This window comes from Lycium barbarum, chromosome 5, assembly GCF_019175385.1.
Source record: "Lycium barbarum isolate Lr01 chromosome 5, ASM1917538v2, whole genome shotgun sequence".
Lineage (NCBI taxonomy): Eukaryota > Viridiplantae > Streptophyta > Magnoliopsida > Solanales > Solanaceae > Lycium > Lycium barbarum.
In genome coordinates, this window is record NC_083341.1 from 37,156,678 (window position 1) to 37,184,528 (window position 27,851).

The 27,851-nt window shown below is 37.6% G+C and overlaps 1 protein-coding gene across 3 annotated transcripts; it reads left to right on the forward strand.

The window, feature by feature from the left end:
* The first annotated feature begins 14,728 nt into the window (after window positions 1-14,728).
* Window positions 14,729-20,492, forward strand: LOC132640814 (glucan endo-1,3-beta-glucosidase 3). Of its 3 annotated transcripts, XR_009582397.1 has the most exons (6): window positions 14,729-14,948; window positions 17,485-18,729; window positions 19,477-19,504; window positions 19,675-20,043; window positions 20,139-20,172; window positions 20,261-20,492. XR_009582397.1 is itself a non-coding variant. In XM_060357596.1 (4 exons), the coding sequence occupies exons 1-4, from the start codon at window positions 14,846-14,848 to the stop codon at window positions 19,829-19,831; spliced, it is 1,533 nt and encodes a 510-aa protein (XP_060213579.1). In that variant the 5' UTR covers window positions 14,729-14,845; the 3' UTR covers window positions 19,832-20,182. The 3 variants fall into 3 exon arrangements, 1 of the variants encoding a protein (XP_060213579.1); XR_009582396.1 differs by lacking the exon at window positions 20,261-20,492 and having other exon boundaries at window positions 20,139-20,182; XM_060357596.1 differs by lacking the exon at window positions 20,261-20,492 and having other exon boundaries at window positions 19,675-20,182.
* Window positions 20,493-27,851: the final 7,359 nt, after the last annotated feature.

Below are 27,851 nucleotides of genomic sequence, written 5' to 3' on the forward strand. Positions count from 1 at the left end.
TCCTCATAACAAAATAATTAAAACCACTAAAAAAACACATAAGAGAAACAATTAAAGCAACAATAAATAACAAACCAAAACATCCAAAAAAATAATCATTAACCTAAGTTTGTTATGGTTAAGAACCTAAGTATCCCCAGTGGAGTCGCCAAGCTATTATACCCCATTTTAACCGGGTCAAAGCGGAGTACAACATATTGGTGATTCCTATATTACTAACTTAAGGAGTCGCCACCTAATTATTTTTAAGGTGAATTAGGACATCTATTTTAACTAATTGAATGCTTAAATTAAAACCTCCGTTAATGATCTACATAACTAATGTGATCTAGGTAAGGTGTCACGACCCAACCCCGTAGGCCGTGACTAATGCCCAAGCTGGACACTCGTATACACACCTGGTAGCTATAAGCAGTCCACAACTAGCTTGATAAGGAACTTATAAATAAAAAGACAAGACATCGTCTCAAAGTTGTCGCATATATATATATATATATATATATATATATATATATATATATATATATATATATATCAAGGCAACCTGTCTCCTGTGGAGTCACAACTACCAACAGATAACATCGTACGTGAGCCGGCAAGGCTATCACAACATATGGGAACGTCCCAACCATACACATACGCAAGCCGACAAGGCTGCCACTATATACAACATCCCAGAATATATATACGTACGCAAGCCGACAAGGCTGCCACTACGAATGGGAACGTCCCAAAACATAAGTCATACTAACACAGCTGGACAACATTTATATATAACCCACACACATGTCTACAGACCTCTAAGAGTAACAACAGTAACACATGACGGGACAGGGCCCCGCCGTACCCCTGGACAAAACACATATATACAACAAAAGGTTTTGTACCAAAATCTAGGCTCCGGGACAAGGGAGCACTCCAAGATAGCTGAATAGGAATCCTAAGCTGGCGGATCACCAAAGCGAGCGTCTGTACCTGCGGGCACGAAACGCAGCCCCCCGAAGAAAGGGGTCAGTACGACAAATGTACTGAGTATATAAAACATGAAATACAGTAAGAAAGATCATAACTGAAGTAGAGAATCCAGGAGACAAGTATAATAGCCAAGAAGTCACTATACCTCTGCCTTACAATGAAATCATGCATATCATTATCATATACCGTACCCGGCCCATTATGGGACTCGGTGAATAAAGTCATATTATCATATCATCGTATACATATACCGTACCCGGCCCATTATGGGACTCGGTGAATAAATTCGTGTACACGTATACCATACCCGGCCCATCATGGGACTCGGTGCCATAGTCGTATCATCATATCATCATATCATCATATACCGTACCCGGCCCCCTAGTGAGGGACTCGGTGGATAATGTAGTAAAATGTGCGTGATAACATACCCGGCCCGGGACTCGGTGAAAGACGTAATGACAGCATGCACGAGCAGAGTAGTGAGTGACCATATACAACCCAAGTCATCATCTGAGGCTCAATAGAATAAGTAAAATAAACTAACGCTTGAGTGTCAAAGGAGTCTGTCATGTCAAGTATCACTCAAATATCATTATGGATTATGTCAAATGGAACTTCGGGAATCATAGACACATATCAAGCTAACATGAAATAGCTTATGGAATTCAAGGACTCAATAGAATATTCAAAACGAATCATCTTTTGAAAATCAAGACGATAGCCATATCCAGTACCTTTCGAATATCAATACGGATTATATCAAAATAGAACTTCTGGAATCATATACACGTATCAATACATAATGAAATAGCTTCTGGAAGTCAAGAACATTAGCCATTCTAGTGGTTCTAAGAATAAGAACTTCTTTGGAATCATATACACGTCGTTTGTTTGTTTCATAAAGATCATGCCAAAAAGAAAGAAGGGTTAGCTTTACATACCTTTAGCGCTTATTCGCCACACAGCACGTATGCTGCCCAATAGTATCTCAACCTATATTAAGACATCAAGAACTACGGTTAAGCTACGGGGAGATTCAAAACGTATTCTAACGTTAGTAACTCCTTTCTAGATAATTAGACGACGTTCCTTACATTCAAACCAATTACACAATAGTCAAGCCAATACCAATAACTATACGTTCAAGTATTATACCGAAGCTATTCAAGGCAGATTCGAGAACACTCCGAACAGTCCACACAACATTCTAAACAGCCCACATTCACAACATTCGATAACAATCCGCATACGACTACTACATTTTCAAGTTATTCCTAATAATCCGTAGTCTTAACGTTTTCATCTAAACAACCCTATAACAGCCCAACCAACATACAACACAACATCTAATCTTAATTATCATTAATCTTCCAAGCTCAATAAGAACAACAATAGCATATCAAGACAGCCCCTAACTAACAACGTAAAGAGATGCCCGATAATCTCACAGGCACCTATGAACATGCCAAACAAACCATCCACTTTTATTATAAATTACTTAACACATTCTTTTCCTCCAAATTCATGAGTTACACCAGAAACTATACGGCAACACCATCATCTATTTAAAGGCAAGAAAACTATATTAACATCACTATAATCCTTACAACAGCCCACAAACAAATTTAACTTCAACTTTAACCATTAAATACCTTCATTCTCATCATAAAATCCATAACAACAACAATCAAAATACTAAGCAAAATCAGTTCACCATCTTCTACACCAAACAGCCCCCTACGGCTTCAACCATGCTTCAACATCAACACACATAATTTCATGGATTCAATTTATATTTACACATTTACAACACGTCTAAATCCTTACTAAAACGTGTAAAAAGATGATCAACCCTTACCTTAACAATTTGACTCCTCAACTTGGCTGAAATTTGTGAATTGAAAGAATAAATATTTTTGGTTGCTCCAATGGCTACTTCACGTTACTATAGACCTTCCAATTGATTGGAGTACTTGAAGAAAACTAATTTTTGATCACCAAGTTTGGAGCTCTCCACGGTCAGCCATGGCCGAGAGCTCCTCTCTCTATCTCTATAAAAAAAAAATTGGTTGAAGTATGATGAAATGGTTTCATTAGTCATCAACTTAGCTTAAGTATGTTGCCTACAAGCTGGACACGTGTCCCACTCATGGCTTAAGCCAATCAAATTTGGCCATGCCATGGGTGGGGTCCACACGGCCACTAATGCATAATTAGTAAATAATTAATTCTTAATCCCCACTTAATAATCTAATCATGGTTAATTAATCCCTAATCTCCATTAATATTTCCATACCAATTAAAATTTATAAGCAATTTGTGCATTAATAAAAATTAGAGATTAGAAGTCTCTACCTCGTATCCCAAAATAGTCTTGCCCTTAAACTTATCGCGATTAGCTTAAAAATATTCCAATGTACAAAAGTACGGGATATAACATAAGGGTTCTTAGTTATCCTAAAGGAAAGGGGTTAAGCATCCTTTAAGATTCGTTAACCAGCAAAACTTGGGTTGATTAAACTACATCTTTACTAGATGCTTCAAAACCTTGAAAAAAAAATGTAGTAAATAAAGATGTAAAACAAAGTCAAATCGAAATTGTTAAAAAGTGTTAAGACAGTACCTCGGAACATAAAAATACTTTCAATGCTTGAATTTAAGTCTCAAGCCCAACGCATTTATATAATTTTAACGGTCTTTCAAAACCTGAAAACATTGTACTCATATATTTAAAGCTTCATCATTTTAAAAGCTTGCTTTGTTTCAAAATAGTGAAATTGAACTCTTAGTTATTAAGAAGGACCATTTTAGATTAAGGCAACATATTGTAATTTTATGGTCAAAGTTCGTTTGGAATGTTGAAAAAGGCTTTGGTAAAAATGCCTAACTGATTTCAAAGGTCTTTACGAAAATGGACGTTGTACTCTATAAAATAAGTACCTTACTGATAATTAGAATGGAAATCCCAAAGGACTAAATAAAGGCCTTATTTCTAATCTTATGTTATCATGAGCAACATAAACAAAAATGAGATAAAATACAAAAAAAAAAAAAAAAAAACACAAGTAAATCAATAAGAAGCACAGAAGTTAGATAGACGACAAAGGAAAAGGAGGATGACGCCATAGGCGCCCCAAGGCCTGTCTTCTCGCTATTTGGTGCATTCTAAGGAAGATAGTATATGATGACTCCAAGCGTGGGTATGTTGAGTCTCATAATGAGACTACATTTTTGCGAATCCCAAATCAAGACTCCATTTGCTCCAAAGTGCATATGCAAAAGAAAAAGAAAAGACATACATATTAGTCGTTCCATTGGATATAAACCACATACTAAACTAAAGGTAAATTACACCAGAGTAAGGAATCATTTAAACAACTTGCAAATAAATCATCTTATGTATTATCAAGATAGCACAAGAAATCATCTCTCTACTTTAGTTTACAACATGACTAATACATACAAGGAATATATTTATGCTAAAGCTTACAACCTGAGATTCAACCAACAACTAAAAAGAATTATAAAATGCATATAAATATGTATCATCTAAATTAAGTAGTCATATATATCAACCAAACATATTTCGATAGATGAAGTGAACACTATCCTGAGACCACATAGATCTAGACATGCCTTAGTCCTTTTTACAAGTTTCAGCCGAGTAAGATAACACTTTCAATATACAGCCACATTGTCATGCTTTTTATAATGGAAAAATTCCTAATTCAATACTTCCAGAAAATCAAAGAAAAGTACATATTTTAAATATACCCGTTCAAAGTTAGTCGGATTTTATAATCTATATACCACATTTAATTGCATTCAGGCTTGCCTGTGGACATAATCTCTACAGCATAAGAAATAACTACCAACAGTAATTCAAATATACTAGATCTACTTAAGAGACATGGAACAAATAAGCAACAAGTCTATCTTATAAAATGGTAAAAGAGAAAATAACAAAATAGAGACTAACGTAAAGCTTTTTACATGTTAACATAAATTAACAAATGGGCCAAAGAAATTAGGCGAGGAGAAAGGACCTTTTTGGGTGCAGTGAACTGAGGTGTGGGGTCTTAAATTTATGCTCGAATGCCGACAACTCCGAGCTTGAATACGCTCAGATTCGAAGCCCGTCTGAGACCGAAAGTAAATGAAAGGACTTCATTTTTTTTTTAAACAGAACAACTTGAAGAGTGTAAGAGCAGTAGCTTTTAGGGTGTTTTTTCAGCCAGCAAAAATCCTCTAAAAATGACTAAGGGGGCGAGTATTTATAGAAAAAATTCTAGGGTTTGCTAGGGTTCAAAATTTGGGCGGGGTTTTTATGGGCCGTTTGAATTTGAACGTTGAAAGTTTTGGATGGATTCAGGTGGCTTGATCAGGCTACAAGCCAAGCCTTGTATGAAAATGGAGCAACATTTCTGACTTTGATAGAAAGAGAGTTGAAATGTTCATCAAAGGAGAAAAAGAAAGGAGAGGCGCTGCTGGTGGATTTCAAGAGATGAGATTGAGCTATTGTTTTAGGTTTAGGGTTGCAGGGATATATTGGGTATTTTAAGTGGTTAAGTTGAGGGTAAAATGGGTAATTAAAGGTATTTTAGGTGGAATGGGCTAAATCAAATGGGCTGAAATAGCTACAGATGTTGGGTTGAAGATGCAAGGCCCTTTCCTTCTTGCTCCAATTTCCTTGGGCTTCTTTTGAATAAAACTATACTTTTAGCCATATTAGATAATACCATGTAATATTAACAAATTAATATGAAGTAACTAATTATTTAATATACCTTACGAAATTATAGTTGGTAGCACTTAAATAAATTATGACATATTCCAAATTTATGCGAAATAAAAATGCTATAGTAAAATATTATAGTAGTTATTTATAAAGTGTAAAACTAGAATACTATTTCTACTTGATTAAGTCCATGAACACGAGCCTTAAATATGATAAAAATGAAAAAGAAAGAAAATAATAATAATAATTAGAATAATAATAATAATATTAATAATAATAATAATAATTAGTAGTAGTAGTAATAGTAGTATTGGTAGTAGTAGTAGTAGTAGTACTAGTAATAATAATAATAATAATAATAATGGCGAAATTAACTAGTAAAAATGGTAAAAGCTAAGCTATTTGATTTATTACCAATTTAAAAGCTCGAAGAAATAAATCGGAAGAAAGGAGGGTCAAAATTGGGTGTCAACAATAATGTTCAAGGTAAACCCTTCCATGACTAACTTAATCACCATCATTCGGTCATTGACCCTCCTAACCTCTACGACCTGGTCCCTAAGCTCACTATCTACTGAGGGGCATCTGTTGACACCCAATTTCACCCCTCCTTTTTCCAATTAATAAATCAGTATTTTATTTTTACCTTTACTTTATTATAATTTCTACTACTATATTAATATTATTAAGTATTAATATGTCGTACATTGCTACTTATCTATTGATCATAAGAGATAACTCAAGTAATATTTTACTCTATTGATACTTTACTTACAATTTATACACTAATGATAAGATTACTAGATTAACGCTAATTATGGAATTTTGTTGTTATTGTTATTATTATTGTCATTACTACACAAGATATTTGATATAATTTAGAAGCCTAAAATATTAAGTTCGTCCGTAATTAACCTTAAGAAACGTTTAGGCTAAAGCCTAAATGGGCCAGCCCAATTCAACACAAAATAACAGCCCATTACCTAAATCAACAGACCAGCCCATTCTCTATCCATTCTACCCGTCCAGCCCAACAATACCCAGTCCAGCCCAATTGCTTTATACCCGACCCGACCGACCCACCTCCTTCAAAACCCATTCATCAGCCTTATTCATCTAAACCTAGTGAAAACCAGCAGCCGCACCCTTCTTTCTCTTTCCTCTCTCCCTACCTTCTCTCTCCCTCCTCCCTCTCCATTATTAGCAAAGGTTGAACCCTCTTTCGACCATCCCAGACCCTGTCACCCCCATTGTCGTGCAACTCTCACAGTCCCGTCGTCTTCTCTCTCTCTCCCCTCCATTTCCGATAAAAGCTCAGTCCGCTTTAGCTATGGAAAAGTTTGTCCACCACGCTTTCATACCAAAAATTGTCCAAACGTCTACTTTACCTGGGCTCGGTCGTTGACAGAGGAAGAGTTTCCCATTTTTGCTTCAAAACACAACAACTTCTCAAAGAACAGAAAACCTGTCCACTTCGGGTAACACCCGAATCAAATCACGTGAACATTTCAACGGTTCACTTTGAATTCGTTTTCAAAATCAGATTCGAATCCCGCCCAAAAACGAGTGAAGGAACCCTAATTTTCGTCTACTATAAAATGGGGCTTTAAGCCCTCAGCCGAAGGGGAGGGGAGATACAAAATCTAGAGTTCTGCCCCTTTTTCATTGGATTCACCCAAGAAGAGATACGAAAACTTTAGTTCTTTAAAGCCCTCAATACTTTCAATCAACTTTATTGGGCTCGAAGTTCGGATCTATCAATACGAGAGAGTGGATTCGAGACCTCGTCGCCTTAGTTCACTGCACCCACAAAAGGTCAGTGTATTTTTTTCGAATCTATAGTGTCTGATGTGGTCGTGTATGTTGTTGTTTCAGTCGGGTTAATTTCAGTTTAGCTTGTGATTCGTGTAGTGAAAATGTGTTCTTTAAAGAATTTCTTTCAAGCTAGAGATCATGTTTAGGTATCAATTGGTTCTATATTTGTGTCTAAGTCTAGTCAGTACCTGGTGTGTGTTCATTCTGTTGGAGTCGAAATGATGTTTGCTTCAAAAAATTTGGTTGTCTTTGTATGATCGCGTTGTTAAGATTTGATGCTTAGTTGTATATAGATTAGTATAAGTCTATCTAAACCTAAGGCTATGCCCAGTTAAGACTAAGTGGCATATAATATGTTATGTAAACTGACCAGGACATGTTCATAGGTTAAGAGAAATCTGCATAGTCTGTGGCTAACAACATCTGTCAATATATTTTACATTGCCCGTGACTGTTTGAAAATGACAAATATCCAAGGCATTGTCATATAACTGTTTGCTTATTCGAAATAGTGAAGAACTTGACTCAGCTTCAACTATCGTGTCGATGGGCTGTTTTGTGATAAGAGTTGTTGGGGGGTTGTCCGTATGATATAGCTTGTTGCATTTTTGCTTGGTTGGTTAAATGGAGTTTATCTGCTTTGAATTGATTATTGCTTGAAGGCGTTTTCTGTTTGCAAAGTATTAAATCATTTGTATTTCCAACACAAAGTGTCATTCTCTATTCCAGTTCCTTATTTTTCATTGAACATGTTCTGTTTTCTTAAGTCACGGGCTGCAATTGGTGTCATTTAATCTTAGTTGGTGTCGTGGGCTGGTTCTGTTTTGGTTCTGTGTGCAACCGTATACATGATTTTCTTTAATTTCAATACCTCAGCATGATCTCCCTTTTGTTTGTTTCTATTTAGTATGACTGACTTTTGTGGAGTGTTAAGGGAGGGTAGGCTCGAGAGATTCAGTCTCATACCCATTTAGATGTATATCAGTTGGTATATTTAGTACATAAGAGGGGTATACCATCCTGTTAGTAAACTGGTCGTGGGAGCCTTGGAAACTTTGGGCTTTGATTTGTATTTCTTAGCAATTGGGCTGTCGAATATAGTATATGTCTAGCCCATTCGAATACCCTTTTCTGACCAGTTGGGCCTGCTTGCTGAAATATATGTGTATTTTTTGTTTGTTTTGTGTCTCGCCTCATTTTCTTTCCTTTGTAGACATCTAATCCGAATATGGGTCTGCTACATTGACCTAATTTCTTTTCTTGTTACTTGTTTAGGAGTCATTAATATATTCATCATGGCCAGTCCCCTGTTTTAGTTAAAAGTTGTTGGCCTGTTTTTGAATTTACATTATACATTGTTTAGCCTTATTTATTGATTACGTGCTAATCCTTTTTCTTCGTTTTTATGCATGACTATCACGCACGAGTCCAAATGACTCATCGTCTCCCGCATTCGGTGTTGGGCTAAAGCCCAACGAGATTTCCTCTCGAGTCATCTTCAACCCGCAGCAAAAGTAAAATAAAAGAGAGTTCTGGACCGAGGTCCATAACAGTAGCAACGGCAGCAGCAATTCTAAAATGGGCTGAGCCCATTTAAACTAAATCTATTCTTCTATTTTATTTACGTCCTTTAATTCATATTGTGCAACTAGTACTCTATTTGTTATGTTTGCCTCTATTTGCTTGTGTGATATTTGTTGAACAAAAGATTAATGATTGGTTTTATTTAGTCATGTTAAAAATTCCATCTATAACTAATAACCCAGGAGCTTAAGTTTAATGGGAATATAAGTAGAAAGGATTAATATTGTCAAGTTTTTGAAGCAAGAGAAGAAGAAGTTAAATGTTTGGCTATTATTCGTAGGAACTAGAAGGATTATTAGGAAGAAGCTTCAACGGTTTGAAAAAGGTTAGATGTTGTCAGCAAAGAGTTAAAACCCCCACAACATTTTAATAACGTCAATTGGCTTCAAATGTAAAGCTAGTCACGGTTAACTACTAATTCCCTCTTGTTTTAAATTAACCAATTAGTCTATACATTATGTTATATCCCGCATTTTTGCAAATTCGGAAAAATTTGAAACAATTGTGATTAGTAAGAGATGGGGGAATGTTTTGATGTTATCAAATATGTATGTTGTTCATGAAGAATATTGACGCGGAAATATCGAGGAAGGCTAAGGGTAAAAGTGGAATTTCGAAAATTTGTTCCATGAAATTTCAAATGTTAGCCAATGAATTGGGCTAAAAAAAAAAGGAACAAAAGGCCCAACAACAAGGGGTGGCCGGCCATGGCCTAGAAAGAGAGGCCCAACCCATGAAAATTAATACCATGTGATAGAATAAATAAGATGACCACCTCATATTTCTTCATAACTCAAGAAAGTTCAAGAAGCAACAACTTGAAGAGCAAAAGAGAAGGCCTATTCGGCCAAAGCATAGAAAAATTGAGGTCTTCCAATCTTGTCCTAAAAATTTATTTCTTCATGTATTTCTACTAATTCAAGGATGCTCTTCAACATGGTATAATTGTTGAAGCAAGAGAATCACTCTTTGGTGCAAAATCACAACCCTAGCTAAGTGAGGAAGTTGAAGAAGAAAGGTAAGATTTTATCATCTTTTATATGTTATGAAGGGTTTGTTTACGTTGTAGTATGTGGAAATGGATAAAATTCATGGAAATATGGATGTTGGAGTCTTGGCCGTGTGGTGTATATTGTAGGTATAGCCGTGTATATGTGTTGAATTATGAAGGAATGGTGAGTAAGTTTTATTTAGTATTTTGGTTGTTGTGTTCTTGTGGAGTAAATGAAGGAGAATGGTTCGAGTTGGCATGAAAATCCATTGTTAAGTTGTTGTAGGAAAATATGCAACTTTATTGTAGTTTACGTAATTATGGAAAAAGAATTGTTAAGGTGCAAATTATGAATATTGTTGATAAAAATTGGAAGGTGGAAATATGTTAAGGAATATGTATGTTGAAGATTGGAAGTTTCGGATGAATTATGGCTTTGGTCGAAAATTTGTATATTTTGTGAATATTTTGTAAAATGACATAAAATGTTTCCGAATTGTATTGGAGCGATCTTGATTAGCAAATGAATATGAGAAGGTTGCTATTGAATTGAAAATGTGAAGTTGGGATGAAAGCTATGACACTATGTTGGAAAGGAGACTAGTTATGCTATATTGTGTTTTGTAATAATTGTTGATGTTGTTGGATTGTTGGGTTGTTGTTGTTGACATATTGGGCCGAGCCAAGTCTCGGGGATGCTATACGTATAGGGGAAATGCTGCCGAAAATTCGGTAGACAAATATAGGCTTAAGTTTGAATTCTTAAAAGCTTGCAATTCATAATTGGTAACTATGACCAATTGTAGGTTTTGGGCGAAACGGAGATTGAGTTTGGGCAAGCGTAAGAAGCGCGAAAAGTATGTAAAGCTATCCCTTTTCTTCTCTTGGCATGTCCTAGGTGTACTAGGTTCGGATTTGAGCCTCGTAGGTTATTCTGCTCATGGGAATGCGAGTCTGAATTTTGGTACTATTCATTCAGTACAATTGAATTATAGCCTTTAAGTTTGTTGGAAAACTGTTCAAACATCCGTAACTCGTACAAACGTGATAGGCTCGCTTTGAAACCTTCATGGATGACTCCATAGAGTCCAATATTTGTAATTTATATCCGCCACCTCGACTTGACCCGAGGTGGGCCCACTAGTTTCGAAACTTCCTTCGTTTGTCTCACTTGAGCTATCCTTGTATGATATGAAAGTAAGACTTTCGTCTATGAATCTAAGACTCCGTTTGATTCGTTCCAGAAGTCATTGGAAAGCTCCTTAAAGCGAATATCTTGATAATACATTCGATTCTTTCATCGGGTTTTAATTTATGGACACCTAGTTTCTTACTACTCCGCTCGTATATATGCTATGATCCCTTTCACCGAGTTCCGGGCCGGTATGTATCGTGCGTATAGTTTGCCGAGTACCTTGTCTAGGAGTCGGGTTCCATGTATGTAATTTTCGAACTATGATGTATCCGGCTCTGGGGTACTGTGGTATATGTCCGTCCCCAGTTACTGTGTATATGGATTATGATGTGACTGGTTCCTGGGTTCTCGTGTTATATGTCCGGTTCCCGAGATACCGTGTACATGTTATGGAATCTTCTGGAGTATGGTGTGTTATGGCGCCAGAGACGGGAGTGACGACCATGTTCCTGTGCCCTTTGCATGACTTTGATATGTATCCTTTGTGATTGAAAAGTAAGTGTTCTGATGTTCTGGATAAGCTACTAACCTTCTGTATTTTTCTGATATACGATTTTGGCATACATGAATCTAATCACCGAGTCCCTCACCGAGGGCCGGGGCACGTTGTATGTATGTGTAATGCATGATTCTGACATATGTGATTTGTGTTTGGAAAGCAATAAATTTGGTTATTGACCGCTGGATTCTTGACCGCGGTATGCCGCATTTGTGATGTTGACCGCTGGATTCTTGACCGCGGTGTGTGCGACATTGGCCGCTGGATTCTTGACCGCGGTATGCCGCATTTGTGATGTTGACCGCTGGATTCTTGACCGCGGTGTGTGCGACATTGACCGCTGGACTCCTGACCGCGGTATGCCGCACTATGTGATAGTGACCGCTGGACTTTTGGTCGCGGTAATTGTGTGTCTTGTTTTCTGTGTGTATGAGACGGAAATGTTTTCAAAGGAAAGCAAGCATTTTGGCATTTTGATTGCCGTATTTGTCTTCCGGAACCTCCTATGTATGATTTGTACGTCAAATGCAACACTTTGGTATTCTGGTTATTGTGCTCACCTTCTGTACATTTTACTTCGGTTATGACTTCGTTTTCTGTACTTCATGCTTTGCATACTCAGTACATATTCCGTACTGACCCCCTTTCTTCGGGGGCTGCGTTTCATGCCGCGCAGGTACTCCCAGGTGAGTTGAAGACAGTATAGAAAATGTTCCAGTGCAGATGGCAAGCTCCATTTGTTCCCGGAGTGCTGCCGAGTCAGAGTTGGTATGTTATGCTTTCTGGATTACGTTAGAGACTTTGCAGACAGCGTCGTGGGTATTGGTTGTCAGTCTGTAAGCGGCTCCGTCAGCCGATATGTTGGTCGGTGTTATGTACTGAATTTTGTATGATTATAGATTTGTTCTGCTTAGAAGTTACGTGAAAGAATATTTCTGAAAAAAATTTACGATGTATTTCATCTCATTGATTTGAAAAGTTTGACGTGATTTTATGTGCAGCAAGAGTCTGAGGGTTCGCTCGGCCCTAGGTAAGGGTCGGGTGCCCATCACACCCTAGCGGAATTAGGGTGTGACACATTATTACATCACTTTAGCCCTCTTTCAAAACTTGAAATATGTACTTGTTAAAACAACCTTTGCATAGTCTATATTAATAAATCTTTCATAAACCCTACTTTGAATAGCATTTAGAGCCTTCTTTCATGCATATTATTTATATTTTTCTACAAGTCTTATTCTTAATAACATTATTATATTTTCCTCTAAAACCTTAGCAATACTTATAAGAATATTTTTTTAAATAAAATATTACATCTACACTTAACCTAATTAATTCGCCTAAGTCCGGTCGGCTAACCATTGTTAATGGAATTTAGAGAATGCCTAATACCTTCCCTCTAGATTAGTTGAACCCGTACCTAGGATCTTTTTGGTTTCGTAGACTTTAAAATAAAATCAACTTTAGATAATTATTTTAATTAACTTTAGGTGCCCTAATTCACCATAAATAATTAGGTGGCGACTCTTAACTTTAATTAACCCCGGAATTATCCGGATGTTGTAAACTATTTTGACTCCGGTTAAAATAGGGTATAACAATGCCTACCTCATTTCTATACGTCGACTTACCCGAGAATCATAACTTATACCTGTCCACATCCTTAGCTTTAGATCCTACCCATTTGGTCTCTTGGACGCAAGCTATATTAATCCTTCTCTTCTTAAGAATTAACTAGCTCTATGGACTTCGCCGACAAAGTCTCAATGTTCCATGACCCTACTCTCAACCTAGACGCTCCCTGAACCCACTTACCCCTCTAGCCCTAGCCTCCATCCCCGACCGAGAACATGACCCTAGACTACCATCGCTCACTAAAGCCACTAAGGAAAATATAAGCAAATCAAAGATTTATCTAAAACAAATATGAATCAATAGTTAGCACGAGACTACAGGCAGGTTACTATGATAATAAAGATAGCACTATAAGCTAGATGAATAAAGGCAAGAATGTAACGTCAAGAGTCAAGAATGCGTGGCAGGCAAGATTTAACTAGGCTAAAAGACACAAGAATTGATATGAGGAGCCAGAGGTACCAACTCCAGGTGGAAAAAATAAAAATAAAAATAATATGAAAAACCTGTTCGCCGCCGGAGTTACTGTTCATTGTCGGAGAACTGTTCACTACCGGAATTATTGTTCACCGCCGGAACCTGCTGACATGGCCGGAAACCTACTGGCGAGGGGTTTTCGGGTGCAGAAATGAGAAGAGACAAGAAGCAAAAGGCAAAGAAAAGAGAAGAGAGGAGGAGAGAGAAGAGATAGATCTGGCCGGAAAAATAGCCTGCCATCGATTTTCACCGGCGAAAGAGGAGAGAGGGAGGTGTACCTGATGAGGGTTCACTGCCAGAGAAGGAGGGGGCGTGGGGTGGAGGCTGCTAAACTTGCCGTCGGAGAAAAAAGGGGGGAGAGAGACAAAAGAAAAAAAAGGGAATTTTGGATAGTGAAGAGTATGAATAAACCTCGATGCACCAGGTACTCAATTCAAGATTCTCGACATAAAAAAAATGCTAAATGATTATTAAAAAAAAATTATGTCGGCAAAAAGGGTATATTTGCATTATTTGTGTAATGTCGGGGGTATATATGCACTACTTTTTTAACGACGGATATATGTATTCTAAATGACAAAGTTGGAGGGTATATTTACATCATTTTCCCGTTAAATAATACTACTAGCCTTTTATTTCTGGGGGTACATTGTTTATTAATACTAATACTGATAATAATAATAATAATAATGCGTGCTAGTACAAAGGTGCAAAGGACGAAGCAGAAAGTGGGGGCGTCCTTTACTTTAGTTTGAATTCAGTGGAGCAAGTTGTAATAAGCCGTAAAATACCTGACACATCACTTTCGATGTAAGTCTTCCCTCTCTCTAAACTGAGTCCACAGTGTCGCCTCCTATTTTCTTTGGTTTTCTCATTTCTGGGGTTTAAGGGCTTGTGAAGACTGAAGCTTTGCTTTGCTTTTCTGGAGCAAAAATGAAGACTCTCTCCCTTTATGATATCCTTCTCCTTCTTCTTCTTCTTCTTCTTCTTCTTCTTCTTCTTCCTCTTTTAGTAGCTTCTGCTTCTGTTGATAAAGGTAAACCTCCCTTCCTTCTTTCTTCCTCTCTAAATGCATACATAGATTAGATATTCTTCCTTTCTGCATACATTGGATGAGATAATCTATTGCCTCGTGCGGGGGTTAGGTTCCCACCACTCTTTTAGTAAACCTACCTTACAAATTTCCTTGTATATTTCATCTGGGATTTTCGTATCTTGTTTCTTAATTTGCTCTTTCTTTAACTCATATTTTCTTCACTTCAGTAATTAATTGTTCTCCCCCAGTCAGGGCTGCAATACTATCTTTATTTGAGTCAGGGCGACACTTGTGTTGATGGAGCTGAAATGCTTGCTGAGAAGAAAGATTAAGACCCAATAACCAAAATAGTGAGAAACCCGATTTTTTTTTTTTACCTTGTATATGAAAAATGAAGATTTTCCTAGAGAAAGAGAGAATCTTTTGTCTTCCCAAATGTGAAATCTGATAAGTTGTAGTGCGCCTCAGCTCGCCATCCATTTTAAATAATAGTGCCTTAGAAAAATGTTAAAAGGTCTGTTGGTGTGTGTTTTCAAGGGTGTCTATGTCAAATATTAACTTAAAATGGTGGCACATGGCATCGTTGTCTTCCATGTTATATCCATGTGCCCATCATGGACTTTCTTTATGTTTATTTGATTTCACTCTCAGGAATTTTTTACCTCCTTCTCCTTTAAGTGGTATACTGAATTTCCATGAGGAAGTTTTCTCGTTTTTTAGCTGAGACCATGTCTGGAATGATAATGCATTAACAGTATAACAATCTCAGAATAAAGTGGAAAAGTGGATACATAATATATCTCACCTATGTATAGCTTCACGGTTACTCACAGGATCCAGTGTAACCAAATTCTAAGTGCTCATGGCCAGTAGCCAGAGCTGTATCACTCTTTCATGTAGCTGGAAAGCTTTTAAATGGATTACAGAAGTTAACTATGACTATGTTACAGTCAAATCTTATAGCTCGCTGAGTACATAACTTCTGCATGTAGTTTACTTAATGTTTTCTTATTTTAGCTTAGTGAAATATTTATCATTTTGGATTTGATCTCTATCAATTGTTTTCATCCTTCATAAGTTCAAAACCTTAAGTTGGGCAGCATGATTGCCTATCCCTCACATTGTGCTACATAGAATAATTTTATAGAGGGAAGACAAGGACTATCATCCCCATGCCATGCCACTCTCCAGTTGTGGAAGGATGCTCAAAAGCCTCATTAGTGTGTCTTTGGTCAGACTTTTGTCTTTCTTCTGATAACTGAGAAGGAAAATCTCATTAGATGCCTTTTGGTTCTTCAATGGGTGCTTCTGATCTCCGCATTGGTACAAATTTTCACCCTTTTCCGCCCTCAACTTGAAAGTTTGGAAGTATGTGAAAAGGCCTTGAGTTTCCTGGGATACTGATAATGGAAGAATTTGAGCTGTTGCTGGTGTCTCCCTAATAATAGCTTTTGACCCATCACTGAACTGTGAACTCAGTCTGATTGTAAAGGTAAAGACTAAAAGATAATTGTAAGTGGTTTTCCTATCCGTTCATATTGTAAAGATGAAGCTGAAGTATCAATAAAAAGAAAAAGGAAAGTACTAGAATTTCCGCGGACTAGGTGAATACACCTGTGTTACATGTATTTGGGCTTGTATGTATCCAATATGAATACATCCAAGTTAATAGGCAGTTTGACCAATCTTCCAAAAGCTGCTTATTTGAAAAAGGGCTTTTAAAAAAGTATTTTTAGAGAATAGTAGTTGTGTTTGGCTAATCAATTCTGAAAAGAACTTCTGCCAATATTGGAGAAGTAATTTGTGCTTGGCCAAGGTTCCAAAAGTACTTAAGGAAAAAAAGAACTACTTTTTGCAGCTTCTGAAAAATAATTTCAACTGCTAATCTAAAGCACTTATTTTTTCCTAAAAGCTTGGACAAACACCTCGAACTCTCTAAAGCAACTATGTTTTTTAAAAAAATATATGCACTTTTGGCTTCCAGAAGCTTAGCCGAACAGGTTATAAGTAAGATTTTAATGTAATCTGAAGATTTCCAAGCATCCACACAATGTCATACCTGTTCTACACATGTACATCCAGGCAAATGAAGCCATGTTAACTATGGCTAAACAGCTAACATCTCTAAACAATTTACATTTTCGTTCTCTCTCCTTTCTTTTCCTGGTTTTGTGCATTACTGATGCTAAAAACTATGAGGTCTTCCAGCAAATACGGACACTAATGATGGCAATCAAATAAATTGCAGAGCAGGCATTAAAGCATATGTGGTTGTAGTTGTCCTTATGTTTGTGTAAGCTATATAAATTGTGTTTCTTCTTTTCTCATGCTTATATTCCATCACTCGTATTTACTGCATTTTCCAACACCAAATGTCTTAATAGAATGGCTGCCAGTTGATTCTCTGTGTAAATGCCTTTTGATTGGATGTCATTTCTACTTAAAAATTGTTCACTTACAAAAATTGTTTTTAATTGCGATATTCATTTATGTTACTAAAAAAATGCTAACTAACAAAAAGTTGTTCTTCTGTTAGAGGCTTTCATTGGTGTAAACATTGGTACGGACCTCTCAGACATGCCTAGTCCAACTCAGGTGGTGGCCCTCCTCAAAGCACAGCAGATTCGACATGTCCGGCTATTTGATGCTGACCGAGCTATGCTGCTGGCACTTGCTAATACTGGAATCCGTGTAACTGTTTCTGTACCAAATGATCAGCTTTTAGGGATAGGCCAGTCCAATGCCACTGCTGCCAACTGGGTTTCTCGGAATATTCTTTCTCATGTTCCAGCCACCAAAATCACTGCCATAGCTATTGGATCTGAAGTTCTCACAACTCTTCCTAATGCTGCTCCTATCTTGGTGTCTGCAATGCAGTTTATTCACTCTGCTCTTGTTGCTACAAATCTTGCTTCCCAAATCAAAGTCTCCACTCCACATTCCTCTTCTATCATCCTAGATTCTTTTCCACCTTCACAAGCTTTCTTTAATCGATCTTGGGATCCAGTTGTGATTCCCATGCTGAAATTTTTGCAGTCCACTGAGTCGTATCTCATGCTCAATGTTTATCCTTATTATGTTTATAAGCAATCCAATGATGCAATCCCATTGGACTATGCTCTTTTTCGTCCCCTCCCACCTAACAAGGAAGCCGTCGATTCAAATACACTCCTACACTACACTAATGTTTTTGATGCTATTGTCGATGCAGCATATTTTGCTATGTCCTACTTGAACTTTACTAATATTCCAATTACAGTGACCGAATCAGGTTGGCCTTCCAAGGGTGACTCAGATGCTACTCTTGACAATGCTAACACTTATAATAGCAACTTAATCAAGCATGTGCTTAACAACACTGGGACTCCTAAACACCCTGGGATTGCAGTCAGCACTTACATTTATGAGCTTTACAATGAAGATCTAAGACAAGGCTCTACTTCAGAAAAGAATTGGGGACTCTTCTATCCCAGTGGAGCACCAGTCTATATCCTACACTTGACAGGATCTGGGACTGTGTTGGCAAATGACACTACAAACCAAACTTACTGCGTCGCAAGGGAAAATGCAGATAAAAAGATGGTGCAAGCTGCTTTGGATTGGGCTTGTGGACCTGGCAAAGTGGATTGCAATCCTTTGTTACAAGGGAACCCTTGTTATGAACCCGATAGTGTCTTTGCACATGCATCATATGCTTTTGATGCATATTATCACAAGATGGGAATGGCAGATGGAACATGCAACTTCAATGGGGTGGCTACAGTAACTACCTCAGATCCAAGTAAGTAGTAAAAGAAATATCCTTTTGTGAACGTTCATTTTACGTTAATACACTGGCACAAATATTTGAATCTCTAAGATCTTGTAGAGTGAAGAGTCTTGTCATTCTGTGCAAAATGGAAGCGACCACTGAATAGGAGTCACAGGGCTTAGAAAACTTCAGATCATCAAGTTTTACTATTGACTTCCTCTTAGCTACATTCATTTGGGCAAACATCCATTAGGGAAGGCAAAAAACCAAGGAAAAAGAAAATTTACATATTTCACAATGGTTTTCCGCCAAGTTTTGGCTTGATGTAGTGCTTTTGCATTATTGACGCAGAGTATATTGGCCTCCACATGCAGAGCACGGACATTGCAGAAAATTAAGCAATCAATACTTAAATAGCAAAACTGTCATGGAGTTCGTTGGCTTTTACTAAGATAGAAGTGTTGTATACGGGCACTTTTTCTGCCCTATTTATATGAAAATTATTACTACTTGATAAAAAAACTAAGAAGTGCTTCTTTTAAAAAAAAAGAAGTGATAGGTCTTAGCCTTTTAAAAAAGTTGAGACAAGCCTTTATTTTAAGCTCTTATGGAAGGGGAATTCTAAATTAATTACTTTTCTTATTTCTTCTTTAATTAGAAATTCTATGAACACTGCTTCTCGCTTGGTTTCGAGAATAAATCTGCCGAAATCATGTCTTCTGTCTTTTCTTTCTAAAATATGATTAGTGATTCCTAATATTTGTTTTCCTGCTGCAGGTCATGGTTCTTGTATATTTCCAGGAAGGTATGAATTTATGCTTGGTTAATTTATCGACAATTAATTATTACTTCTATCTTTTTGTCTTTAGTTTGGTAATTAATCCGTGATCAATGGTCATTTACCTAAGATTTGTTTTCGTCACCCATGGTCACATCTTGATTGTTCATGCTTTGTCTTTTTTCTTTTTCATCTAGTGGAGGGAAAAATGGCACCGTCACAAATGGAACCACTCTTGCTCCATCATCAAACTCAACATCGTCTGGCTGTCATTTACAATATACCCGTGAAAATCAAGCTTTTTTGAGCTCTTTAATTGTTGGTTTGATACTCCACTCTGCAGCTTTCTGGTGAAATGATGTGGATTACACTTTGCATAGCTAATGTGCAAGCAAGTTTTTTACAGCACCAATTTGGTTTCACTTTCTCTGTAACTTATCCCTATTTTGTTCCTCCAAGTAGGATTAAGGGGTGGCATGATCTTTTATAACCTATGCGGCAAATCGCATTGAGTTGAGAGTGCTCTCAATTGGTTTGTACGTAGGATCAAGGTGAAGGAGTTTGTGGTAAGTGCTGTAATTATCCTCAGGGTATTCATTCTTTTCTTCCTAAAGCTGATGTTCCATTGTCTTGAAATGATATTCACTATGCTTTTGCACAGATGGGATACTCTCATTTGATTTATATACAGGCAAGTTGTTTTTCTCTTTGCTTTTAATTAGAGAATAGTAGTCTCAAAATGGAGTATGGCCCCTACTTAACCTATATATGTTTGTCAGGGAGTAACTTGAAAGATCCACTATTTATATGGTATTCGTGCTTGAAAAGACCATTGCTTCTATTGTATATTATGGCTTGAAGCAGAATCATGGATGGAGGAGGGTATGTTGGAACTGTAATAGGTTGTTAGTACTAATGATGGGTGCAAGAGTGAAAACGCATCCATTTAACTATAGAATTTGTGAAGAAACCTCAATAAATGTGAAGTTTTACAATGCTTGCGTAGAAATCCGGAATAGACCGGAATCTCAGTTGGGGTATGACATTTAGCGTTTTTGAAGATGACAAGCTATCTAAAGCTATGTCAATATTGGATTTTGAATAAGTAGGTGCGGAGTCTTATGTGCGAACTTTAGTCTAAGTGCGTGCGTGCAAGAGAAAGTACATATACGCTAGCTCCTTTGATCAAAAAGCTCTTGGGGAGCTATTTTTTTTTTTTCCGAAAAATTGAGGTGTTTGGTCAAATGAAAAAACTGCTTTTGAGAAGAAACATAAGCAGTTTCTATTAATGGGAAAAAGCTTATAATTGGATCAAGCAAAAACAAATGTTTTTGCTTTTTCGATAAGCAGGAGTAGTTTTACTCCGAAGAAGCAAAGGAATCAAATTAATTTCTTTAGGGAGAAATAACCTTATCACTAATTTTTATTTTGTAAAACTACCCTTCTTAACTTCAAAAGAGATATCGGCTTGTAAAACATAGTTCCTCTTTACCGTGTCTTTCATTCCATTGCTTTTCGACTCTTTATTTGTGTAAATATTACCAAATAAAAAAAAAAATAAGAAATATTTTTATTAAATAAACTTATTAAAGTATGTAGTAGAGAATAACTAAAACGCTTTTTTCCTGTCTAGAAAATATTAATTGTAAAGTAATAAAAAAATTAATATTATGTTTTCTTTTTAAAAATAATAATTCTAAACTATGCATGTATAAAATCCTTTTCGTAATTTGAAGCTTAAAATTATTTTTAGAAAGATTGGACAGAAACAATCTTCTTACCAAATACTGATAAAGTACTTCTCAAATGAATTGATCAAATACAAACTATTACTCTCTTTTTTTAAGCAAGCAACCACCAGCAAGCTAGTTGAAATTTATTAATAAAAACCAAATGTTTGTGCAAAAAATCAGAAAGCTAAGAAACAAAAAACGGAAAACTAAACTAAGGACAAAAGTGTCACGACCCAAACCGATGAGCCGTAACGAGTGTCTGACCTCTAGCGACCAAACACCCCTATACTCATATCTTAATCTTACTGAACATCAAGGGCCCACAAGTGACTTAAACTGATCTCATAAATAGGTGACATGAGAACTCTGTACAACCTGTATATACATAAACATGCTGAAGAACAGTGCAAGCCGGCTAGGCTGCTACATATACTGTACACAAAAGAATAGAAGCCGACAAGGCTACATCATCTGACTAATACATACAACTGTCTATAGACCTCTACTGGAATAAAAGCTGTAGAAAGGACAGGATAGGGCCCCGTTATACCCATATGCATATACATCTCAAAAGGCTAGCATACCAAAATATACTACAACTCCGGATCAATGGAGCGCACTGACCACTACTGGTTAGAAGTCCTACTAAGTTGGACCACCTGTCGGTCTACCTGAACCTGCGGGCATGAATGCAACCCCCCGAGCAACTGGGAGTCAGTACAGATAATGTACTGAGTATGAAAGGCATAAGAACAACATGTATTCATATAAAAGAATCATGAATAAAATCTAAACTCATAAGCTGAAATGACTATCTGCATGTACTTGTATGAACTAGTATCTATATGTATCTGCATAAATCTGTGTACCTGACAATGCCACTGTGGGCGCATAATATGCATGCTCATGCCTATCAATGAAGGTCATACATCTATATATATGTGCGTGTATAACACATGTCAAGCCTCTATGGCATCCCATCATATCATATCGGCCTCTCTGCGGCCATCATCATATACATTGCTACGGTACGTGCAGCCCGATCCCTATATAATCATCATGGTGCACCAGGTGATCAGGTGGTAATGCGTGTATAACGCCTATCCCTCTTCTCATACCCCACATATATCTAATATTCGCGTATATAACGCCTTCTAGTCACGGGTCAATGTACATAGATATACAATGAATGTAATGCATGAATAAACTATATACATAGAACTGGATACATAAAACTAGACCCATGACCAGAAGGAATAATCATAAACGGGGTACATGAACATTAAAGACTGAAGTACTCCTACTGCTTCTAAGAGTAGAGTAAGATGGAAGCTCTCTTACTCGCTTGTTGGCTCATATCATAGGATCATGCCAAAGGAAAGAAAAGATAGCCTTAACACACCTCGAACTATATCCAATCGTCCAACTTCTAATCCCCGAGTTCGTAAGTCTACAATCAAGATAACGTAGGCCTTAATTAGACTATTTACCTCGCTTACTAATCATTTTAAATACGAATAGAGCTTAACAAATTATGGGCAACATTTCCCTTATAAGTTTAACAATCCTTCAACTTCCCATTCACTCCAACATCAACCACAACAACAATAACACCACTTACATATAAAAAATATACTCTAATCTATTCCCAATCATCTCTTAAATATCCCCAAATCACTATATTAACCTTCATCAACTTATCACTTCCACAAATACCCTCTCTTTGCTTAAAACCACTAAAATCCTTGATAAATAACTTAAATACAAGGGTAGAAATCATTTGCATACCTTGAGGGGCCTAAGATTCCAAGGATCAACTTCAACTCCAACTTCCTAAGCTTTCTAACTTGAATAAACCCTAGAAACAACCTTCTTCTTGACAAACACGGGTTCACGGGGCTCGGATCTTACCAAATCTCCACTAATAATGATGGAAAATGTTGGGAGAGAAAATACTAGGGTTTCTCTGATTTGGAATGGAGGAAAATGAGAAACAAAGTCGTGGATCATATATTTATACTTGGAAGTTAAAAGGCTATAGCGGTGCGGTTCGACGACCCGTCGACGTGCTCTGTCGACCTGCGCCTGCAGATTCAGGACTGTGAAAACATAACGACGCTGCACAACGATGGTCCGTTGACCATGTCGACGACCCTTCGACAATGACTGGTGTCTGTAGATTTTCCAGTTTCAGCTCAGATCGCGTTGATTCGATTCGTTCAACTTCTAATCCTTTAAATTGCTAGGAATACCTGCTGGTACCTTTGTACATGGGGTAAGACACTTTCTACCTCCAAAACTCGGGCTCGGGTCTCTATTCCAAAGGCATACCCGACTAGGAAACCATAGGTTCTCCTACGACAAAAACGAGAGGCGTAACATTCTCCCCCCCTTAGGAACATTCGCCTTCGAATGTTCAAACAATCATGGGTTGTAAAAATTTTGGCAGAGTTTCCCCTGTAAATATACAACCCAACCTGCACACAGCAACCCAAAATACTGCCACACAGGGCCACATACTGCAACATACAATACTATGGCCTCACACGACCAATCACGATAACTGAAAATGAAATAATACCTGGGGGAGGTGATGCCTCAGACTGAGCCTCCTATACTGCTGGAAACAAATGCGGGTACTTAATCTTCATTGCCTCTTCCGCTTCCCAAGTCACTTCCTCAACATTCTTATTCCTCTACAAAACTTTAACTGAAGCTACTTCCTTGGTTCGTAATCGACAAATCTATCTATCCAATATAGCCACTGGAAACTCTTCATATGACAACTACTCAGTCACCTGGATATCATCTACCGGTACAACTCTTGAAGGATATCCGATGCATTTACGAAGCATAGACACATGAAACACTGGATGCACAGACTCCAACTCAGAAGGCAATTCTAGCTCATATGCCACCTTACCTACAATACAAATGATCTTATACGGCCCAATATATCGAGGGACCAATTTACCCTTCTTACCAAACCTCATTACTCCTTTCATAGGTGAAACTTTTAGGAAAACCCAATCACCTACCTCAAACTCTAACTTGCGTCGCCGATTATCCGCATAGGATTTCTGTCGACTCTGAGCTGTTAGCAACCTTTCCTGAATGACTTTCACCTTGTCAACTGCTTGTTGAATTAGGTTTGGGCCTACCAACTGATTTCCCCCGACATCTCCGCCCATATAAGGCCTCATACGGAGCTATCTGAATATTGTAATGGTAATTATTATTGTAGGCAAACCCGATAAGAGGCAAATGGTCATCCCAACTGCCTTGAAAATCAAGTACACAAGCTCTAAGCATATCCTCAAGGGTCTGCATAGTACGCTCTGCCTGTCCATCTGTCTGCGGCTGGAACGCGGTACTAAGACTCACCTGAGTCCCCAATCCATGCTGAAAAGACTTCCAGAATTTAGCTGTGAACTGTGCTCACCTATTTGAAATAATGGCTGTAGGAACACCATGAAGTCGCACAATCTCCTCGAGATAAAGCTTCGCATAATCCTCGGCTGCATAAGTAGTTCTGACAGGCAAAAAGTGGGCTGAATTTGTGAGCCTATCGACTACAACCTATGTGGAATCATACTTCTGCGGAGTACGGGGAAAACCTGTAATGAAATTCATATTAACTACCTCCCACTTCCATGACGGAATCTCCATAGCCTGCAATAGACCTCCGGGCTTCTGGTGCTCTATCTTGACCTGTTGACAATTTGGACACTGGACAACAAATTCAGCTATATCTCTTTTCATACCATCCCACCAATAAACTTTCTTGAGATCACGGTACATCTTCGTTGAGCCTGGATGAATAGAACAGCGAGAGTAATGTGTCTCCCTCATAACCTGCTGAAGGAGTCCTGCAACATTAGGAACACATAATCTTCCTCGATACCGGAGTACTCTATCACCTGTAATCACAAAGGGTGTCTTTTCTTTCTGAGGTGCTGTATCTCGGTAATGAACTAGGACAGGGTCTTCGTACTGGCGTTCTTTTATTTCTGCTACCAAAGATGACACTGCTGTGTCTTGAACAGTAACTCCTGTATCACCTGAATCTATCAATCGAACTCCGAGGCTAGCTAATCGATGAACTTCACGGACTATTTCTCTTCTCCCTGGCGGCACATGTGACAAGATACCCATAGATTTACGACTGAGGGCATCGGCTACTACGTTAGCTTTCCCGGGATGGTACAGAATATCTACATCATAGTCTTTCAGCAACTCTAGCCACCGCCTCTGACGCAAATTCAAGTCCATCTGCTTAAAGATGTACTGGAGACTCTTATGATCAGTATAGATATCAACATGGACACCGAATAAGTAGTTCCTCCATATTTTCAAAGCGTGAATCACTGCCGCTAGCTCAAGATCATGGGTTGGGTAATTTTTCTCGTGATTCTTTAGCTGTCTAGAAGCATAAGCGACAACCTTACCGTGCTGCATTAATACACAGCCCAATCCAATGCTTGAAGCATCACAATATACCATATAGCCATCTGCTCCTTCTGGAAGAGTCAAAACAGGTGCTGCAGTCAGCTTATCCTTCAACGTTTGAAAACTCTTCTCACAAGCATCTGTCCATTGGAACTTGGCTGATTTCTGAGTCAACTTAGTCAATGGGGCTGAATGAGAGGAAAATCCTTCTACAAACCTTCTATAATAACCTCTGTCAAGCCCAAGAAACTGCGTATCTCCGTTAGTGTTGTGGGCCTTGGCCAATCCTTCACAGCCTCAATCTTTTGGGCATCCACTCTAATGCCTTCCTCTAAAATAATGTGACCAAGAAAAGCCACAAAATTCAACCAGAACTCACACTTGGAAAACTTGGCATATAACTCTTTTTTCCTAAGAACTCCAAGCACTGCTCGTAGATGTTCTGCATGATCAGCCTCTGATGGAGAATTGTTACACCTCGGAAATTTCCCCGTGAACGTACAACGAATAGACTAACGAAGAATACGAGTATATGATATTTTAATAAGAAGGGAATGACGTTTGACGAACCTGAGTAAGATGTCAAAGGTAATTGCAATAAGAGATAGGTTATGCTCCACAACGACTACTTATGGGTCCTAAAAATGTGAAAAGTTGCAGATTTTCACTTTGGCCCAGTCGATCGTAAAATGAAATACGGACCGTAAAGTGGTATACGGCCCGTAAACTACCATGTCGTATTTCAACTTACAAAACTTCAACTTTCTGCCAAATGATCAAATGGTTAAATACGACTTGGAATACGGATCGTAAATCGAAATACGGCCCGTAAACCATGATCGTAAATCACCATGACCTCCAGCATACCTTTCTGGTTTTGTTATGCTTAAATACGATCACGAAATACGGCCCGTAAACTGGAATACGGACCGTAAACTGGGTTTACGACCACTATGCACTTCAACTACTGTTCATTCCGGATTAGATTTTAAGTCATTAAAAGGAGACCCAAGCTCATTAAATTCATTTCATTTCCACGATGCTTCTCTCTAGAAACCTCTAGAATACTCTCCACTCTTCATTTACAAGAAAATCAAAGGAAATCCGTGATCAATAACACCAAATCTATGAGACAAAGTGTATGAAACCTAGCTAAAGTTCACCTCTCTCAAGAAAGCCCAAAGGAAGTGAAGTAGGGTTTTGATGCTAGAGGAGTAATTTCCATTAAAGGCTTGTTCAACCATCATCTAAGGTAAGTTTCATAACTAAACCGTGTTGTTTAAGGTATTGGAAGGTTAAGATACTTGAATTGTAGAAAGACATAGGAAATGGGTCATTAATGAGTGAATAGTGTCATGGTTGGATGGTAGTTGGATTGAATTATGAATGTTGGTGTGTTGTGATTATGAATACGTTATAAATGACATTTAGGCCATGAAATAAGTATTATATACGAGGAAACGCGATAGTAAGCTATAACCATAAATGTGGAGAAATTGAAGAGAAATGGTGGATTGTGGTCAATGTATATGAATGATGATTGTTGATTGTAATATTGTGAATATTGTTGTGAGCATTTGGGAGTTGATATAGACTATGGGAAAAGTAGTATAAACAAAGGAAGTGCTGCCCAATTTTCCCTAGCTTTAGAAAGCCCGTTCTTATAATTGCTTAGCTAATGACGATATAAATTCTCTTGAAGGTAGAACGTGTGCATTAAAGAAGAACAAGCAAGCGATAGATTAGTTAAACGTCAAAGGTATGTAAGGATTATCCCTTCCTTCAAAGGCATGAATCTTCCAAGTTTTTCCATGATCCTCCTATATGATGGAGCTTATGAGTCCGTAAATATACTAAACTACATACGAGCATGATAGTGATGATAATGAGTTAAAGTATAACGATTCGAGAGTTCATGATATTATTGCTTACACTCACCTTATGTATTATTTCCTTCAAGGTGAGGCAGGATACTCGTAAATGTTCATAATATAATCGGGGGTTCACGACCTTATGTCACCCCGATGTAGTTATGGTTGTCTTCAAAGTTTAATGTATTTTCCTAATGATAAATGTGAAATAATGCTAAGTCATGATATGTATATAAGATGATTAATGATGCTAGCTTATAATATGCCTATGTTATGTATGAAAATGCCGAGCTATGATGGATTATGATTGACGATATGACG

What these genes read in the sequence shown, in the direction of transcription:
- LOC132640814 (XM_060357596.1), top strand. Translation starts at nt 14,846, where the DNA reads ATGAAGACTCTCTCCCTTTATGATATCCTTCTCCTTCTTCTTCTTCTT. An exon ending in TTCTGCTTCTGTTGATAAAG is followed by an intron (nt 14,949 to 17,484) that starts GTAAACCTCCCT and finishes TTCTTCTGTTAG; the next exon opens with AGGCTTTCATTGGTGTAAAC. An exon ending in TCTTGTATATTTCCAGGAAG is followed by an intron (nt 19,505 to 19,674) that starts GTATGAATTTAT and finishes TTTTTCATCTAG; the next exon opens with TGGAGGGAAAAATGGCACCG.